At 47.7% G+C, this 21,331-nt stretch overlaps 1 protein-coding gene across 1 annotated transcript in view; it reads right to left on the reverse strand.

Annotated features, from left to right (window-relative positions):
* The window catches only part of LOC144680687 (hydroxymethylglutaryl-CoA lyase, mitochondrial-like), a 126,627-nt gene that overhangs the window by 60,361 nt on the left and 44,935 nt on the right, over nt 1-21,331 (reverse strand). The window contains exon 5 of the mRNA XM_078541933.1: nt 12,869-13,057. Coding sequence (XP_078398059.1) covers nt 12,869-13,057 — 189 coding nt within the window. The remainder of the gene's footprint in view (nt 1-12,868; nt 13,058-21,331) is intronic.

The following is a 21,331-nucleotide window of genomic DNA, read 5'->3' on the forward strand; positions in this document are numbered from 1 at the left end:
TGCTGTTGCCTTAACGGAGATTAGTTTGGGAATTTGTTAAAAGTTATGATAGTAGTAATTTGTAGCCATGTGTACATATTTAACTTGTGTAAATTAATAAATGTCTCATGTAGTTTGAAACAAAAACCTCTTGAGAACCGGTGGTCTGATTCCTGACTTTAGAGCTGCATCTCAAACATACCACTTAAAATATAGGTTATGACAGTTGTTTAAAGTTCTCCTCTGGGAATTTTAAATAACTCAGCTTTACCAACCGCTGGGTCATAACACAGGTCAAGTATCCTTTATCCGTAAATCTGAAAACCGTACATATCCAAAAACTGCACTTTTTTTTTACCTCATCAAACTTTAGCGTGATAAGTCTGTGACCCAAGCCGAGACAGGTCTTGCCGACCACAGCCAACCTTTACTTTCAGAGGCACATCTTACTTTTCTAGTCATTTTATTTACTTTAGACCATAGCTGACCTAGTCTTTGGCCAATGTAATGTAAGAAGTTCTATGCCTATACGCGGTACCCGAAAGCTGAAATGATCCGAAATCTGAAACGCAATCGGCCCCAAGGGATTCGGATAAAAGATACTCGATGTCTAATGGCTTTTGAAAATTTTTGCTACACAGATAACACTGATAATTGCATACACAACAACTTTATACCATTTTGTGGAATTAAGTAGGGATAACGCCAGTGATAGCAGTGGTTAGAGTGATGAGATAGACCTTGTGTGGTGTTATGTGTTGTTTTCAGTTGTGTTATTGCAGTATGATTGATGAAACGTTTGAGTCCTCAAGTTTCCAATGGAGCAGAGTCCCTCTGTGAGAGCAGTGAATGATATTGATTATATGGAACTTAAAAGCCTTTGTGCAATTTCCAGTTTCTCATAACACCAATCATCCTCAGGACGGGTTTCCTGGGACCAGGGAAGATGGAGACTGTTACATCATCACATCTATTAATACTTTATACAGTGAACCCTTCATAGTCCCTCCTTTGGAATCTCACTTAAATCCTGTGTCTTTTATACTATCGTACCACAAAAACATATAATCTGCCTGGAGGTTTGGGCTGCTATTCAATTCAACCAAAAGCTTTCAGTGCTCAGTTCTCTTTCTCGTATCCTATTATCATGTGTTTCTGTTGTACAGGGATAATGAAAGGATCCTTTTCTGACAGTCTGGCACAGGCTCATCATACAGTTCAACAGTTTACTGACAGATAAAGCAGAAGCCCTTAAGGGTCTATTTTACCCTGAACTTGAATGCAGTGCGAGTGACATCGAGCTGTCATGTTCACAGACACTGAATAGGTGAACCTTTGTCTAATTCTTTCACATCTGATGAATCTCCTGAAAATCACTGTTTCACTCTTGGGGAAGAGAAGCTGTGAAAGAGACACAAAAGCCTCACAAATAAAATGACAATTTAAGCCACGAGTTCATTACAAGGCCTATTCTTTCTAAATGAAATATTTTAATGCTTCCTGTACTGCTGTGTTAAAGACTTTTCAAATGCACATTCATTAGTTATTTTAATGGAGCATAAAACAGATGTTCCCCCTAAATGATAATACTCTTCCCAATTTGCAACTAATAATGCTCCCCTACAAAACACTTAACTTGATGTGTTAGGGCCTTAATAGTTTAAGAAGCCCATTTTACCAAGTGACACTTTTCAGAAATGCAATTATAACTAGGCCAGTTACAGGAAACACCAGGGCCTAATCTTACATTAATTGGGCACGCGCAATCAATGGGCCCGGAAGCAGATGTGAAATGCGCTTCTGCCCGCGATTGGCCCCCGAAAGCAATTTCACGCTGGCTGGCCAATTAACAGGCAGACAGCGTGAACATGCGCTGAGAAAGCCTCAGCGCTACCAGGGGGAGGCGGGAAGATGGCCGGAGCCAAGAAAAGTGAGGGTGCTAGTGGGCGCTTCTAGCGAGCTCCCTTAAGGCAGACAGCTGTTGCGGAGCTGCCTCTGGGAGCTGCAGACCTGGACAAATTAAATGGTAAGAAAGAAATGCAGCAAACTGTGTCCAGGCAGCACATTCAGGCTCTTGACAGCTGAACTCAAAAAACATCAGTCACCAGGCATCATTTTTTTATTATATTTCACCCTGGACATTTCATCCCGCCCTGGATTGAGGTTGTAGCAAAAACGTGAAGCCCTCCAGGCCGATTGGCCCATCCGCCAACCGTATAAGTGGAGGTAATGTAAAAGTGAATGATAATGTAAAATCGCGGTCAATAGGCTTTCTAATTATCTTAATTGGCCCTTTAATTGTCGCCAGGTATGGCTGCAGCTCCCGCACGTGCCCGCTGACCTCGATATTGCACGCATGTGCGATGACGTCAGGACGCACACCCGACATCATTTCGCACAATTTTACTTGCATTCTGGCCGGGCGCCGCCCAAACTCAGAATGCAAAGTTCAGGCCCATGATTTAAAATGGTATTCTTTATTCCTGGAATCAAAAGCTAATCTCAGTAATGGTGATCATGAAACTACTGAATGATCATAAGAACTTATCTGGTTCACAAATGTCCATTAAGGAAGGAAATCTGCTCTCCTTACCTGGACTGGTCCACATGTGACTCCAGACCCACAGCAACATGGTTAACTTTTAACTACCCTCTGAAATGGCTTAGCAATCTACTCAGTTATATCAAAAACATTACACAAAATTATAATAAGAATAAAGGCAGACAGATTACCCAGGCACCAGACATGACAATGGTCTACCCAGCCTATAAATGACCCTGCAGAGTCTTTCTTACGAACATCTGGGGGCTTGTACCAAAATTGGGAGAGTTGTCCCACAACTAATCAAGCAACAGTCATACTCACGGAATTATACCTTGCAGATCATGTGCCAGACTCCTCCATCACCATCCTTGTGGTTCTCCTGTCCCACTGGTAGGACGGACCCACCTGAGGTAATGGCATAGTGGCATGAAGCCTCATGACATCAGGTAAGATATGCACAAGGAAAACTGCTGCTGATTTATGACCTGCTTAGTTTGGGTTCTGCCAAGACTACCCAGCTCCAGACCTCACTGATCCAAACAAGGAAAAAGATCTGAATTCAAGAAGTAAGGTAAGAGTTACTATCCTTGATATCAAGGCAACATTTGACAAATGTGGTATCAAGCAGCTCCAGCTACTCTGATCAGCTAACAATATGCTTCTAATATAGTCAGCTCCCAGCTTTTCCCTTCCCTTCTTGCCATTGTGACTTGTGCTCGAGTGACTGATGAAAGTCCCTGCCACTTGTCACAGCTAAGTCTGAGTGATGGGTAATGTGGAAAGCCAATATGTGACTAACTATATCCTCAACGTTTTGAATGTTCAAATGCCTCATTTTTTTCTCTGCCCACATCTCGGGAGTGCTGGAAATGATAGATCTAATGAAGTCCTCATGACTCACTCTATACCATTCTTGACTTAGCATTTCTGCATGCATGTGGGACAAACCATCATAGAAAACAATTGCACTGCACATTTTGTCTTAACTGCCAATCATTATGTTTAGTGTGTGTCATACCGGGGTCTGACCCTCAATAACAACTCTGAACTAGGAATCAGTCTTAGTATGTGTGGACATATCTAGCTGCACAGTAATGCTTGAAAGTCATATCAGCTGCATATAGACCTGGAACCCAAATATTTGTTTGACAGGTGATGAACTATTGGCCCACCATGAAGTTTTACACAGTGGTAATTTAAGGAATGAATAAACAATCAGTGGCATTGAACCATTATGAAATATATAACAGTTTAATTACCTGACACATTAATACCAGTACTAGCAGATCTCCTGTGATATTGCTCATGGTGAGTCAGAGGAGATGCTCTTTTCTAACAATAGGGACGTTTATTCCAATAGAATGAATTTTAAATGTCTCAGTGTCCTAGAAATTTAACTACATATCACCCGTTTTAAGCTGTCCTACTGTTGCTAATATGGTGAACAGGAAGTCTGGTGCCTGCCTTATTGGCAGATATCATGCGTACACTAGTATCATTCTAAACTCGAAATAATTTATGAAAATTAGGATCCTGAGTTTCTTGCAGGGCCCATTTTCCAATGTCCCAGCAGTTCCCTTGCCACCTGCTGACCTCACTCAACACAACGTACACCAAGCAGCATGAAGGACCCTCATTAGAGCTAGTTAAAAGGATCAAGTATTACTTACAGGTTAGCTTTTCATTCGCTATTTAATCTATGCTTCAATTCTAGAGGTTCTCTGCAAAGTTTTGCTGTAGACATCAATGATCTCACAGGGCTGTCTTTGTGAATAGAAAATGAGGGGGAGCAGCAAGGAAGACACCACGGAGCAGGAGAAGCTGCCAGAAGAGGAGGGGGAAGAGATGGCCACTGAATTCACAGAGGTGCATTGAAGTTTTATATTCTGTGCCTTGTGAACCAGGAACAATAAGGTGTCCGTCGTATTTAAAAATAGCCCAATTGACATCATTGTCATCACCCCAGACGAGGTCTGCGCGCTCCTTCATGGAATACATCTACTTTACTGAGGAAGGATTGGGGGGATTTTATGGAGGCCACAAGGGTAGGAAACATGGGGCAGGATTTTATGCCAGCGGGATTTTACGATCCCACCAAAGTCAATGGAGTTTAGAACGGCTCGCTGCATTTTACTGCCCTGTCCCCACCATGACAGGGCTGTAAAATTCTGGCCGTGGTGTGCAGTGTGATTGGATTAGATGGCAGCCAAAATTTCAATTTCCCGGTGGTGGGTTGGGATGCAGAGATTGAGTCAGCGGCGTTCTTGTGGCTTATCAGGTTTTGTGTCATCCTGTGACGAGTTCGTACTTGTAATACATTTGCTTGCCATGAATACTCATTAGCATAAAACATTTTTAATATTATATTCTATCTTCAAGATAAAGTCAGCAGCACACGAGAATCTTATGACACTTGGTTCACGTTTGTTTAAAGGTGGTGTGCACAGTCAGTGTTGTGCCATTGTGTCTGAGGTCAGTGGTTTTCCTTGTTGAATTCTGCAGCACAAGGGAGGGCAGCAGGAGAATGGCAGCTTGCATGGAGACTCTGGACTGGCAAGAGTGGGTCAGTGGTGAGGGGGCAGCTATGGGGTGGGATCAGGGGGCATGGAGGAGTGGAGGATGGATCCAGGGGAGGTCAGTGGATGGGTTTGGGGGCATGGAGGGGCAGAGGAGGGAAGGGCTTGGCGTCCTGGGTGTGGTGGGTGTTGGGGACAGTCAGCCAAGGTAAGAAAATGAGAGGCCATATGTGGGTCCATCTCAGGGTTGTCTGGCAAAGTCCTTACAGGGCTTGAGTTCACCTACATTTCAATTATCCCCACTGAGAGTGATCTCGGATAATGTCCTTTACAATGCATAGGAGGGAGAGCCAGCTGAGCCTGCACATCCCACATCCCACAGAGCAAAGAATACAACATTGGACACTAACATGAACATTCAATAAAGAGTGAATAAGAAAACACAACATTGTTTCTTCCACAATAAAGGAAAAGTCCCTAAATCCCCTATAACCATCGATGTGTGCCAACCATGAGATGTGCTCGTACACTCAGCTCCCTGACTAAGCTAGTCACAACAAATAACGATGATGCACAGATGAATAAAGTGAAATCAATGTAATGGGAAATATTTACAAGTACAATTTAAATTTTGAAAACACCCCATGCTACCTTTGTGCTCTCATGTCTTATGTTAACGGCAATGGAGTTGGGACGGGAAATTTGTCTTCCTAAACAAAAGCAGAATTACCTGGAAAAACTCAGCAGGTCTGGCAGCATCGGCGGAGAAGAAATCAGGTAACGTTTCGAGCCTTCATGGCCCTTCGGCAGAACTGAAGCATAGTTAGAAGTTCTTCTAACTATGCTTCAGTTCTGCCGAAGGGCCATGAAGGCTCGAAACGTTAACTGATTTCTTCTCCGCCGATGCTGCCAGACCTGCTGAGTTTTTCCAGGTAATTCTGTTTTTGTTTTGTATTTCCAGCATCCGCAGTAGCTTTTAGCTTTTTGTTTTTAATTTGTCTTCCTGTTTGTCCAGGAATCTGTTTTATAGCCCACCTATACCTGCAGCGTTGTCAGTTGATAGCGGGTTTCACCCTGAAAATTTCCCCTGCCACGTGATCACACATGTCTTCCATGCACACCGCCAGCACTTTAAATTTTAATTGGAATTGCGTGGAAACCAGCAAAAAGCAACAGAGCAGAAGTGATACCTGTAGCATAAGGGTCTGGCACATATGGGGTTAACACGGGAATGAGCACAGTACCCCACACATTAATGTAAGAGGATACATGACCCACACCTGGGGATCAGTCTAGTGTTGGACAGAGCTGTGTATACAAGCAAGCATGGAGACAACTCCTAGCTTGAACCCTTTACTGTATATACATATACATAGTTTGTAATTAATAAATACATACAGTTAGACTCATAGACTCGCAGGCGTTTACAGCACAGAAGGAGGCCATTCGGCTCATCATGTCCGCGCTGGTCAACAAAGATCTGACAACATTAATCCCATTTTCCAGCATTTGGCTATGCGCCCTGGAGGCTATGGAAATGCAAGTGAATATCTAAATATTTATTAAATGTTACGAGAGTTTCTGACTCAACCGCGCTTTCAGGTAGTGAGTTCCAGACTTCCACCACCCTCTGGGTGAAAACATTTCTCCTCAACTCCCCTCTTAGCCTTCTATCTCTTACCTTAAATCTATACCCCCTGGTTATTGACCCTGCCACTAATGGAAAAAGTGCCTTTCTATCCACCCTATCTATAGCCTTCATAATCTTCTACGCTTCTATCAAGTCCCCTCTCAACCTTCGCTGAAGTTAAGGTAACTTAACTAAATTAACTTACCTAAGGCAACAAAAATGTCTTTAAGACCTATCATATGGTATCCAACATTCCACAACATGGTGGCAACAAATGGTAAAACCCAAAACCTCATAAAAATTCAAAGAAAAAACACTAAAATCCTGCAAGACTGAAGAAAAATTCGAAAAAGTAACCTGACATGAAGAAAAACTCAAGAAGCAGGCGTGCAGAGGAAAATCACCAAGGAAAATCTATGAAGACTTCATTAACACATACTGAATGGTATTCAACACCCTACAGCATTGTCCACTTCTGTTTTGCCATCGGGAATGGTATATCACAGTTAAAATTCTACCCAATATGTTTAGGGCAGGATTTTCTGACCATACCTGCTGCTGGGATCGTATGGTCTCGCTGAAAGTCAATGGACTTTTGGGTGGGCCAACGAATCTCCCTCGGCGGGTCCCGAAAAATCCAGGCCTTGGACCTTTCACTTGAACGAGGAGATTGTCACTGAGCTATGTCACCTGCTATAGCTACGTCTCCTGCCTCAAATCAGTACATGGGAAACAGTGCCTGCTGATGTCAGGGCCATTATGGCTGTAACTTTTATATCACAGGCTCTCTTGAGCTCAAACAGGTGTCACTGGCAACGTCTCAGTTTACAGCTCACCAATATATTGGGGAAGTCATTGAGGCTCTCTACGTTAGAAGAAACACCAACAACATCTTCCATCTTCTTCCCTATTATCAGAGTGAAGTCGAGAGCGCACTGTGATTCACCCCCAGGGCAGACCTCCTTTGGGGTTCAAGATGCCATAGACTGCACACACATTGCCTTTTGTGCTTCCAAACTATCAACTGAATGTAATGCCACTTTCTCAACATACAGCCAGCTTGAAACCAGAGGCAACAAATGAATTTTACAGGCCTGTTGCCACCATCCAGACAGCAGTCATGATTCTTTCATCCTGCACCAGTCCTCTGTGCTGCTTTTATTCCAAGCAGGTTGCCAGGATGCAGGCTTGCCATTGAGTGACAAGGGATCTCACCCTTGTGAGCTGTCACCTGTGGCTTCCTATCCCTCTGCCCTAGCTCCTGTGCACTTCTTCCTTGTAAATCACAATGTAGTAATCCCTCCTCTAACCCAGCCTTTAAAGTCCACGTAGTGTATCTAAACTGCTGCTTTCCGAATCACCATCCTGACTTGGAAATATCTCGCCATTCCTTCAATGCCGCTGGGTCAAAATCCTGGAACTCCCTCCCTAACAGCACTGTGGGTGTACCTACACCACATGCACTGCAGAGGTTCAAGAAGGCAGCTCACCACCACCTTCTCAAGGGCAACTAGGGAGGGGCAATAAATGCTGGCCCAGCCAGCGAAGCCCACATCCCGAGAATGAATTTAAAAAAACACGTGACAGTGCATCTTCAGGAACACTGGGCTCCTCTTCCTTCACTGACTGAGGGGCAGTGACATTTTCAGCTGCCTGAAACGTGTGACACTCGCGTGATATTTCCGTGAACATATGGAGCTGATGGACATTTTTACTTCTTAATAAAACAGCATAGCATATGGACAATTTACCTTGACCCATGATGGAGACGAAGGGTCAGGTGATATTTAGCAATTTCTGCTCAAAGAAGGACTAATTCATGTCTCTGGAAAATCATTAAAATGTAAATGTCCGTGGGTGGAGAGTCCTCCCTAGAAAAGACATTCAAATGCAAGACCACTTGTGCAATTTACAGTTTATATTCTGTGGGTATTTACAATGGTCCCCCAGACTGAGTGCCTGCAAACTTAAAACCTAACAAAGAGAGCTATGAAGAAACTAGTTTTTCCCGAGCAAGTGTGAACAGCCACCATTCATCCTCCATTATGTAGCAATGACTTCTAACATCGTATCAACTATGTGGATAATAGAGGTATTGACTCTGCGATCACATGATTGATCTTGACTTGAGCTAACACATTCTATTATTCCAAGGGCAGCCAGACCCGGTCAGTCTGGAAACCAGCAGGACACAAGAGGAACCACCGTCCAGCAAGAAGAAAGGAACCCTGCCTAATATGAATAGTCATCCTGGGCAGTGGGAGAAAAGCTAACTTGTCTTCATCTGAAAAATTCATCTAGACAGAAGCTTGGCCACAACTTTGTGTGAAAACCCAAAGGCTTTAAACCTCCATTTATCTTCAGAGAACCAACTGATGGAACTCATCAGGCCTGCAATGCTTCCCAACTTAAAGGGCTAATTTAAAACAAGTGATTTGTTTCTTGTTATTATTTTAATATCTAAGTGTGTGCTTCGTCTTTAGAACTCATCTTCTCATGTGTGTGCCTGTGTATTTGAGGGAGCAAGCGTTTTAATTACGTTTACATTCCGGGTGTTGTGTGAATAAACATTTATCTTTTCTTTTGATTTAAACTTATCAGAAATCCTGCTTTGTTTATTTTTTAAAATCACAACACTCAAAAGCTTTAAAACGCTCCAACAAAAATACACCTGAGATCAACCAGGAGGTGAGGGAAAAGGGAGAAAGTTATCTCACCCTCTTTCTCCTATCGGTAACAAATGAAGGAAAGGGGCAAAGGTTAGCTTGTATTGTGAGTGAGAGCAAGGAGAGAAGCGGGTGTTGAAAGGATTAGCAGCTTGTCATTCGAAGTGTGTGAGATGAGGGTGAAGTCACAAAAGACAAAGGATTAGGTATAAATAAACCCTGCACGGTGTCTCCTCCGGCATCACCAGTGACCACAAACTCCACTCTGCCCCTTCCCATGATAATCAGGCTGCTCTCTTCAAGGGGAGAGAGGGTGTACAGACAGGAATTTCCCCACCTGGTGCAGCCTGTCCAATGGTGACCCGGTGGCCTGTTTATCTGAAGCACTGGCAGCCTTTGTAAGGCTGCTAACAATGGCAAGTGGAAGGGCTCACCCAGAGGGCTTCTGGTGAGCAGGCCAGTCTGGAGGGTAGGGCTGCGGGACAGGTCAGGCCAGACGGTAGGGTGAGGAGCCAGGGTGCCCCTCATTTCTTGGATGACTGCCTTGCTGCTCTCCTCAAGGAGGTGGCAGCATGGCAGGAGGTGCTGGTTCCCCAGGATGGAAGGAGGAGGCCCCGCCCCTCATGACGAAACGTGCCTGGGAGGAGGTGGCGGAGGTGGTGAGCTCCCACGACATGGTGCGGCGCACCTGGATCCAGTGTCGCAAGTGCTTCAACAACTTGTTCTGCTCTGACAGGGTGAGTACCATGTTGGCATTGGGCATTTAACCCAGTAGGTTGGCTTACCCACCTCCTGCTGCACCACCCCCAAGTGTGAGTGTAGTGACTGCATTGAATCATTGACGGCATGTGTCCTTCGCTGGGTGGGCCAGCAGATAGTGCCCATGCTGAGGTCAGCCTGAGAGATGTGTTTTGCCCCTGCAGCATGCGTTACACTGAGTCCCACATGACTGGTTTGGGGGCAACCTGGAAGAGCTGTACCTAGGCACTGTATTTGAACTCCAGAACATGTCCAAGTCAGGGTGATGACATGCTGGGAGGGGAGCGTCAAGGTGGCATGGCAACAAACCATCTGCTGCCCTCTGCGCTCCACGCGCTTGCGCCTCCTTGTTATGGAGGGATATACCATGTGGTGCCTAATGTGATGTAGGCAGCATGTGTCCAAGGGGGTGGTGGGGGTGTGTGGAACAGGCCAGCACCTTTGTGTGAATGTTCAGCAACAGTGAGGTGAGGTGGTTCTGGAGCCCTGGTATGTCCCACTCTGGTTGGAGTGGGCTGTGCGCAAAGAGAGTCCATGTGCAATTTTCACTAATGCTCTTTGATTTTCAGGAGAAGAATGCTCATAACGTGGCAGAGCATGTGAGGACTGGCGGCGGCCAGGTGCAGATCACCATTCTAAACCGCTTCGAGCAGGAGGCCCTGGATCTGGAGAGGTGCCATGCACCCAGGTCCACTGGTGTCGGTGAGGCTGGGGTGCCACGGCCAGGCATGTATGGCCAGCAGTGAGGTCAGCATTGTTCTCGCAACAACCATGGCACTGCTGAATGTTAATTGATTTAATTTTGCAACATGGCTTGAGCATTGCTTATGGAAGGATGAGCACATAACGATCCGGGGGATAGGGATGCACTTTGTCATTGTCTCCACGTTAACTGATCCAATGTCCTTGTTCTTCCTTTCAGCATCAGCAGAGCAGGGCCGGGAGGAGGAGCAGCAGAGGCCCCCTCTCACACCTGAGGAGCCTGAAGTCCCACCAGTGTCACACCATTTCTGCGAGGCAGGCACCAGCGCAGATACTAGCACCTCGGTGGGAATTAGGTCTTCAGCTACTGTCCCGGGGCACAGCGGTGAGGGCACTTCACAGTCGCTGGAGGAGCTGGCAGAGACAGAGGGTGCCTTTGGTGCCAGCAGTCGGAGGACTGCAGGGGACCAGGCACATGCTCAGTTGGTGCCTGATGATGTGCCTCTGGAGTCGTCCGCGATGCAGCAGATGCAGGAAATGCGGTTGGGTGTGCGGGAGCATCTGGGGGAGATACATGAGGTTATGCTTGGTGGAGTTCTCAGGGCCTATCATCAGACAGATAGAGTTGACTGTCTCCCTTGAGAGTCAGAGCCTCCTTCAGCACTGCACCTCAGACATATTGAGATAGCTGCTTCATCGCCTGTATAGCCTGGCAGCAGGATAGTGGTGTCTTCTGCGGCCCCTTCAGCCTTGGACTACCTCTTGGCCCTGCGCCCCTTGTGCCTGCGCCTGTCCTCCTAAAGTTGGCTCCCCTGGAGGCTGAATGTTCACCCCTGGCCTCTTCCCCCTTCTAGCCCTCCCTTCCTCCTCAGAGGAGGTGACTCCAGTGGACAGTTCAGTTCCGATTCCCAGGCTAAGGAAAGGCTTCCTGAAACCTGCAGGCCCAGAAAAGGTTACTCACTGCAGAGTGCTGACCTGAAGGTTAAGAGCCCAGAAAAAGCAGCTGGTCTGCGTTTATAAGTACTGCAGATCACACAGGCAAGTTTCAAAAATGTTCATAAATAAATACTTGACAGAGCACACTCATGACCCCAGTGAGCCCTCTTATCCCACCCATGGATGAGGTTAATGCAAATGTGTCCTACCCGCCTGCCTGTTGCGCCCGTGCGTCGACCCAAAGATTACACGGGCACCGAAAAATCGGAGTTGATTGAACGCTCAATGGTCTTAAGTGGCCCGTTAATTAATGGCGGGTGTGCGTCAAACATCATCACGCGCCCACCCAGTGAAATATTGCGATGACGCGCGGCGACGTTGGAACGCTCACCCGACATCACCGCGTGTCATTTTAGACTCAGACTTGCGGAGCCCACCCCTGCATGCCAACAGGAAAATTCTGCCCTCAGAGTCATTTCAATGATTATAATAGGGCTTCTGCTGAATGTAGGAGAGCACCTTAGACAGAGTTTGAAAGGAGAGCCAGAAGTTCTCAAGCAACATGGATCAACCTGACGAAAGAGAAATATGCTAAAATTCCAATTTTTCATGGGACTGAACCCACTGGGCAAAAACTCAAGCTCAGTACTGGTTTAATTTAAAGTCCAGTCTTCTAGCTGTGTAAGACTCCATGAAGTGGAATATCATCCAAATTAAGCTTAATTAGATAAGACTTTAAAACTGTTTTATGAGACATGCGGAAAACAAAACTGATCATAAGTGAAAGAATACAACATTGTGACAGGATACAAAAGCATTGCAAATTCCCTGGCGCATGCACTCAAAATACTTGTTTTCGGTGTTTTAAAAAGTTGACTTTCTTTTGTAGCAGTTGGTCACCTGCTTCACTTTCAAGTCTTTACATCCTATTATAACATCATTTACATCATATTTACATCATGATCTGATGAGAGTTATTAAATCTAAAGCATGTGCCCATCAGGGTTAATACCAACAGCAGCGATTATTCCAGCAGTTTGTTTCTGGTCACGCTGTAACATTTCCGGGTATGATATAATCCCTGCCGTAATCCTCATTACTGCCTTTATAAATTGCAAAATAAAGCTGGGCTTACCTGTAGAGCTACAAAGACGTTAGCCAGAGCCTGGCCATATGTGTCATGGCAATGAACAGCAAGGGCACTTTTAGGGATTTCTTTCATCACTGCTTCCAGCATTTTCTTCATATTGCCAGGAGTTCCTACACCACTTGTGTCCCCCAGTGAAATCTCATAGCAGCCCATACTGTACATTCTTTTAGCCACCTGCAGGAAAAAAGTGATGAATTATAATAACATATTTTGCTTTTTATTTCAACAATAAGTTTCTAGGAACAGTGAGGAGGAAACTAATAAGTATGAAAAAAATAAATAGAGAAAACAGATACAGGTAAATGCATCTGATCCTGCGTTCACATGTTTCGAAGGAGATGGATGGTGGAAGTAGCAAAACTTCAATGAATATTTTTGTGATTTCTGAGCTCCAATCGTTTTATAAAAAAGGTGAAATGGAAATTCTAAAAAACATCTCAGCTCATTAAGTAGTTGTGTAGAGAGCCCTTAAAACATTTTTGAAAGATTGTGTGAGCGATCAATTGAACAAATCTGATTTGATAATGAATATTCAGCATGCTTTGAGGAGATGAGGATCGTGTACAATGAACTAGAGAGAAGTCGTTGCAGAAATGGTGGACAAGACAATATTACTTGTTTAGATTTTAGGGATCTTAAGACAGGGTTCCACATCTGCAAAGACTGGCAAGGTAAGGTATCATATGCAAATACACATATAGTTGGCTTAAACAACAGAAAACTCTATAGACACAAAAAGGATAATCTTTCAGATTAGATAGGGGATATAAATGGCTATCACGGGGCTCAATTATTGGGAATATTGCTCTTTTAATTTATTAGTTATTTGGAAATTTGCAGATGGCCTCCAAACAGGAAACAGATGATATAGCATCAAAGAGAACTTGCATTTGTACAGCAGTATAACATCTTTCATGGCCTCAGGGCAATGAGGCACTCTTGAAGCGATCACTGTTAAAATATAGGGATGCACCACAAGGTTCCACACACAGCAAGTGAGATTATTTGCTTTCAATGGTGCTGATTGAGGGATAAATACTGGCTAAGAGAACTCCCCTGCAATAATTAATTCCCCCACTTTGGTGTGTAGGTTTCTCATTGGCTTCAAAGCACATCTCCACTAAATACAGAAGCGGATGCATGGTACTCCTCAATCTTCTTCAGAAATTGTCATGGGATCCTTTACATCTAGTTGAGACAGTGGATAGGGTCTCTTTAGAAAAACACTACCTACAACAGGCAAATTTCTGGAGTTGAGCTCAAACCCACTACTACCTAGCACAGAGGCAAGAGTATTACTGCTAAGCCGAGGCACTGCAGTGACATTCAAAAAGATTTTGGATGGAAGATGCTATTAAATCAATCCATTGGGGTAATTCTAACCCCCAAGAATGGGTCAGTTGGGAGAAGATGGAGAGGTTTCAAATCTTTGATTTTTCCATCGGGAATGCAACCTGGATCCAATGTGTCTGTTTCTGGGTTTATTGGAGGCATGTTCGGATGTCAGTAATTCAGGGAATTAATTATTGCAGGCTGGTGGATGGCTACAGGAGCAATTAATAATATTAGGAGATGTTAATGATGTATTTCCTAATTGGTTTTAACTTTGCTCCAAATTTAATGTGCAGCACATGTTTCCCAGGAAACTTAGGGCAGAATATTGTGCTTGACGTGTGGGAGGGCGGGGCCCTGCACGTCAGTGCGTAAAATGACGCACGGTGACAATGGGCAAGCGTCCTGACGTCACCGAGTGCCATCGCAATATTTCATTGGGCAAGCGCGTGATGAAGTGTGACGCACTCCCACCATTAATTAATGGGCTAGTTAAGGTCCTTAACTCGGCAATCAATGGCGATTTTCAGGCGCCCGTACGATCTTCGGCTTGGTGCACAGGTGCAACGGCAGGCAGGTAAGAGACCTTTTAATAAAACTCATCCATGGGCAGGATAAGAGGGCTCAGTGGGGCTGTCAATCTGGTTTGTGGAGTATTTATTGCAGAAAGTTTTTAAACTTGCCTGTGTGATCTGTAACACTTCAGAACGCAATTCCAGTAGCTTTCTGTGTACTTTTAACCTTCAGCTCGGCACTCTTCAGCCAGGAATCTTTATCGGGCCTGCAGCTTTCTGGAGGCCTCCCATTAGCCTGGGTATGGGTTCTGACATGTCCACTGGAGGCATCTCCTCTGAGGAGGAAGAGAGGACTAGAAAAAGGAGGCCAGGACTGGACAATCAGCCTCCAGGGGAGCCACCTTTGGGAGGCCAGGCGCAGGCCCAAGGGGCGCAGGGCTAAGAGGTTGCCCAAGGTGGAAGGGACTGCAGAAGATGCCACTATCCTGCTGCCAGGGTATACAGGCGGCGAAGCAGCTACATCAGTATGACTGAGGTGCTGTACCGAAGGAGGCTCCGACTATCAGGGGTGACAGGACACTACATCTGTCAGATGATTGGCCCTGAGATCACTCCTGACTGTGTGGGCGGACACCCCATGCCAGCGGCTCTGAAGGTCATAGCTGCCCTCAACTTCTATGTCTCTGGCTCCTTCCAGGGCTCAGTGGGTGATCTTTGCGGTGTCTCCCAATCAGCTGTCCACACTTGTGTCAAGCAGGTTACAGACACTCTATTCAGATGGGCATTGACCTTCATCCACTTCCGCTGCGACCAGGCAAGTCAGATACAGCGAGCCAGAGGCTTCGCGGCCATTGCTGGCTTCCCCCGCGTCCAGGGTGCTATAGACTGCACACATGTGGTCATCAAGGCGCTAGCGGGCGAGCCCAGTGCCTTCGTCAACAGGAAGGGTTTCCACGCCATGAATGTGCAGATAGTGTGTGATCACAGGGTGCTGATTTTACAAGTCTGTTCAAGGAACCCAGGCAGCTCCCACGACGCCTACATCCTCAGACACTCCCAGGTGCTGGGGCTCTTCAGTGCTCCAGCCCGGCTGGATGGATGGCTGCTGGGCGACAAGGGCTATCCCCTCAGAAGGTAGCTCATGATGCCTCTCCGCCATCCAAGAACAGAAGCTGAGTAGCGCTACAATAGGAGCCACACCTCCACAAGGGCTGTGGTGGAGAGAAACATCAGTCTTCTCAAGATACACGTCTGATGCCTGGACCGCTCAGGGGACACACTCTAGTACCCCCCAGATCGTGTCTCAGTGATAGTGGTAGCATGCTGTGCTCTGCACAATCTTGCGCTGGAAAGGGGGGATGCAGTGGACGATGAAGACGTTGACGCAGTGGATGCGGCTGCACACGATGAATCCAGCAGTGATTGGTAGGATGAGGAAGCACAGGGGAATGCTGAGGGGCTAAACACTGACCCAGGGCTACACCAAGGAGGCAGGGACACCCGGGAGACTTTAACCCAACAAACCTTCAGCTAGCTCCACACAAATGGATCAGGAGACCAGCCTTGCCTGGCGCATCCATACGCGGCACGTAAGTGCTACATCTGTCACTTCATCAGCTGCAACTAAGGACTTTAGACATAAGCCTCAATATCCACTCAAACACTCATGACATGTCTGTGAAACATACAAATGCAGCACAAAGGAGCCACCCTCAGTCATGGTAACACATGTGGATTTTATTTCATCCATGATATGGTGCAACAAAATGAAAGCAAAACATTTTTACAACAGCAATAAATAATAATTCCCTAATCTAGGGCCAACACAAAAGCACCAGTGAAAAACCCGTGGTGTGCCTAAGGTACCTTATGCTTACATTTACGGGTGCTACGTCTTGGTGCCATCCCATCGCTCAGAGTGGCTTCAGAGACAGCCTTCTGAATCTGCATTCCTGTTGGCTTCGATGACCTTGGCAGACGTCCTCTGGCCCGTGGAGCCTGTGCTGGCCCCGCCTGGGAGGGAGTGGCCAGTTCCACAGCTGGCATCTCCCCAGTCGTCACAGCCTCAACAGCTGCAACGGTCACAGGCAGAGGGGCGGAGGAGCTGCTGCCCTCATCCGGAGCATCCTGAGAGGAGCCCGCAGAGACGATAGGCAGCTGCTGCACTGACATGAGGTTGCTTCGGACCTCCCTGCTCACCGTAGACGGATGGGCACCGAGCTGGGAAACTTGGTGCCCAGACCATCTCCCAAATTGCCAATGACCAGCTGTGGCCACTGGTGCTGTGAGGGCTTGCAGGTCCGAATGTATCCCCAGGAGAAGTGGTTGTTCTCCTGGAAACCCCTCTCCAGGAGAGTCTCCACTTTCCATGGAGGAAGCATGACGCTCTGACATGAGGCTCATGGCATCACTCACGCTCTGCATGCATTCCTCCACCACGGAGACCAAGCGAAGCATACTCTCATGCAACACTCCCAGATGTTTTCGCACACCGAGCCGCATTTCCTGCACCTGCTGCATCACGGACGACTCCAGAGGTACATCATCACACCCTGACTCAGCATGCGCCTGGTCCCCTGCAGTTAGTCAATGGCTGCTGGCGCCATCAGCACTCTCTGTCTCTGCCATCTCCTCCAGCAATTGTGAAGTGCCCTCTCCACTGTGCCCAGGGACACTAGCTGATGTTGCAATTCCCACCGGTGTGCTAGTATCTGCGCTGGTGCCTGCCTCGCTGAAATGGTGTGATGCAGTTGACAGTTCAGGGCCCTCAGATGTCAGAGGTTGCACCTGTAATGGAGCCTGGTCGGCAGCCTCTGATGATGCTGAAAATAACAACAAGGACAGTGGATCAGTTACCGTCCACACAGTGACACACTCCATCCCTTTCCCCCAGGCTCATAATGCACTCAACCTTCCAGAACCTAAGGAGACGAACATTGGTGGAGTGGCAAATAGTCAGGAAGAGGCCCAAACATTACAGGTGGATACAGACGGGCTGGTCAGATGGCCTAAGAAATGCCAAATGGAATGTTATGTGGGTAAGTGTGAGGTGATGCACTTGGGCAGGACAAACAAGGTACGGGAATACACGAGGAATGGTAGGACGGTGGAAAGTAAGGACGATTAGAGGGACCTTGCTGGGCATGTCGACAGGCCCATTAAGGTAGCGGGACAGGTACATAAGGCAGTTAAGAAGATAAATGTCATACTTGCCTTTATTAGCCGAGAAGTAGAATGTAGGAACAGGGAGGTCATGTCGCAAGTGCAGAAAACGCTGCCGAGGCCACAGCTACACTTCTGCGTTCAGTTGTGATCAGCGCTTCATGGGAGGGATGTGATTGGAGTGGAGAGAGTGCAGAGGTTGCTGACCAGGATGCATGCTGGGCTGGAGAGTTGGAGTTATGAGGACACATACCATAGACTGGAGCTATTTGTCATGGAGCACAGGAGATTGAGGGGTGACATTATTGAGCTTCATAACATTATGAGGGGCATAGATAGGATGGACAGAAAGCAACTATTCCCCTTGGCGGAGGGATGACTAACCTGGTGGCATTTATTTAAGGTAAGGGCCATGAGGTTGACAGGTGAGGTGATGAGGAACTCTTGCGCACAGTAATGTGGGACGCACTGGCTGAAAGAGTGGTGGAGGCAGAAACCCTCCTAAGATGTAATAAGTATTTGGATGTGCTGTTGCGACGCCATGGCATAAAAGGCCATGGGGATAGTGGTCAGGAATGGGATAAGGCGACTTTGGAAGGTGCTAGACACGCGCATCTTCGAGGGGCCAAGGGACCTTTGTCTATGACCCACACGTCTGACTCTATCAGTCTGTGAATGAGCAGTGTTGCTACATTAATGATTCCAACAATCATCAGTGCTTTGGATGGTGGGAAGACAGAGTGGATGGGACTGTGGACCTCAAATACCTGGCCGCTCCACCCCAGCTTCACCAACACCTATGGACCTGGGCACATGGCGCCTTTCAAGCTCCAGGGCCTCCTGCTCAAAACGGCTCAATATCACCAACTGGACCTGGCTGCCTCCAGTGCGTAAACACTCAGAGGCATTGTGCGCATTTTTCTCCTGCAAAACAGAGAAGACCATTTATTGGGGCAGATCGCTCATGTACTCTGCACGCGCAGGCCCCACCCCAACCACAGTGGCCCATCTGAGGCCTCCAGTGCCTCCTCTCCACGCTACTGCTGATTGGTCATAAAAATATATTACGGCTGCTCCCAAAACCCCCAACCCCAACGGCCACCTTGGACACATTCTGTGTCCATCACTTTCAGAAACACACGGTCTTAGCTCCCATGGTAAAGAAGCGCCACTAGGTGCAGCGCCGAGGGCACCAGGTGGCTCTTGGCCACGAGACCTTGAGACTCCCTTCCACAATCTCATCACCGTGAATAGGACATGCGCTGGAGTTCTGAGTATGCGCCTAGCTGCATCTCCTGCAGGTTGCCCCCAGACTAGTCGTGTGTGACTAAGACCAACACATGGTGCGGGGAGAACCCATCTTCTCATGAACCACTGAGGCTGATGTCAGCATGGTCACTATCTGTTTGACCATCCAGTGGGCGACAAATGCCCAAAATGATTCAATACAGTCAACACAGTAAGACTTGGGTGGGGGGGGTGCCCTCAAAGGCTAAGGCTACCTGCTGGGTTAAATGCCCAACACCAACATGGTGCTCACCCTTCCAGAACGCAACAAATCGTTGAAGCGCTTACGGCACTGGATCCAGGTGCGCTGCACCACGTCGCGGGAGCTCACCACCTCCACCACCTCCTCCGAAGCACGCTTCATCATGTAGGGGTCCTCCTCCTCCCATCCTGGGGAATCAGCACCCCCCACCGTGCTGCCACCTCCTCGAGAAGGGCAGCTAGGCAGTCATCAGAAAAGTGAGGGGCACATTGGCCCCCCGCTGCCCTACCCTGCAACCTGCTCTACCCCTGGGCCACACCCTGCAGCCTGCCCTACCCCTGGGCCATACCCTGCAGCCTGCCCTACCACTGGGCCACACCCTGCAGCCTGCCCTACCCCTGGGCCACACCCTGCAGCCTGCCCTACCTCTGGGTCACACCCTGCAGCCTGCCCTACCACTGGGCCACACCCGGCAGCCTGCCCTACCCCTGGGCCACACCCTGCAGCCTGCCCTACCCCTGGGCCACACCCTGCAGCCTGCCCTACCCCTGGGCCACACCCAGCAGCCTGCCCTACCCCCGGGCCATACCCTGCAGCCTGCCCTACCCCTGGGCCACACCCTGCAGCCTGCCCTACCCCTGGGCCACACCCTGCAGCCTGCCCTACCCCCGGGCCATACCCTGCAGCCTGCCCGACCCCTGGGCCACACCCTGCAGCCTGCCCTACCCCTGGGCCACACCCTGCAGCCTGCCCTCCTTCTCTGGCCTTCCCTCAACATTGGCCTGCTGTGCAGACCCCCTGCGGTATGGCCTGCAGCTGGCCATAGTGAACAGTCTAAAGGAGGCTGCCAGGCCTTTTTTTAAACAGACTGCCAGATCGCCATTGGACCCGGCGGCCTGTACACGCCCGCCACAAACTTCACATTCCCGCTCTCCACGGGAGTCGGAAATGCGCTGGGTGGGCCTTAATTGGCCCGATCGCGTGCGGCCCCGATCGCGGTGCAGTTGGGTCCACGGCCGCTCGTGTCAGCACCTACTCTGCCCGCCCGCCTAATGGAAAATTTTGGCCTTAGGCAAGTTTGAGCAGCAGCATCTCAGCAGTTATTACATAGGAACATAGGAAATAGGAGCCGTGGTAGGCCAATCAGCCTCTCAAGCTTGATCTGACATTCAACTAGATCATGGTCATCTTCTACCTTAACACCATTTACTGCACTTATCCCCATACCCCTTGATATATTTAATATCTAATAATCTACCTATCTCTGCTTTGAACGTACTCAATGACTGAACCTCCACTGCCCTCTGGGGTAGGCAATTCCAAAGATTCACCACCTTCTGAGAGAAGAAATTCCTCCTCATCTCAGTCCTAAATGGCCTACTCCTTATTCAGGGACTGTGTCCCCTGGTTTTAGAACATCCCTCCCAGCAAGGGGAAGCATCCTTCCTGCATCTACCTCGTTGAGCCCTGTAAGAATTTTGTATGCTTGAAAGAGATCACTTCTCATTCTTCTAAACTCTTTTAAACTAGTCATTGTCCCATCTGAATAAACCCTTACTTATGGAACCTGTTGTGGATAAGGTAGTCAGGAAGGCATATGGCATGCTTGCCTTCATTGGCAAGGGTATTGAGTATAAAAGCTGGGAAGTCATGCTGCAGCTGTATAGAACCTTGGTTAGGCCACACTTGGAATATTGCGTGCAATTCTGGTCACCACATTACCAGAAGGATATGGAGGCGTTGGAGAGGGTGCAGAGGAGGTTTACGAGGATGCTGCCTGGTCTGGAGGTTAGTAGCTATGAGGAGAGGTTGGAGAAACTCGGATTGTTCTCACTAGAGCGACGGAGATTGAGGGGCGACTTGATAGAAGTTTACAAAATTATGAGTGGCATGGACAGAGTAGATAGTCAGAAGCTTTTTCCCAGGGTGGAAGAGTCAATTACTAGGGGA

The sequence above is a fragment of the Cetorhinus maximus genome, chromosome 5 (genome assembly GCF_964194155.1).
Source record: "Cetorhinus maximus chromosome 5, sCetMax3.hap1.1, whole genome shotgun sequence".
NCBI lineage: Eukaryota > Metazoa > Chordata > Chondrichthyes > Lamniformes > Cetorhinidae > Cetorhinus > Cetorhinus maximus.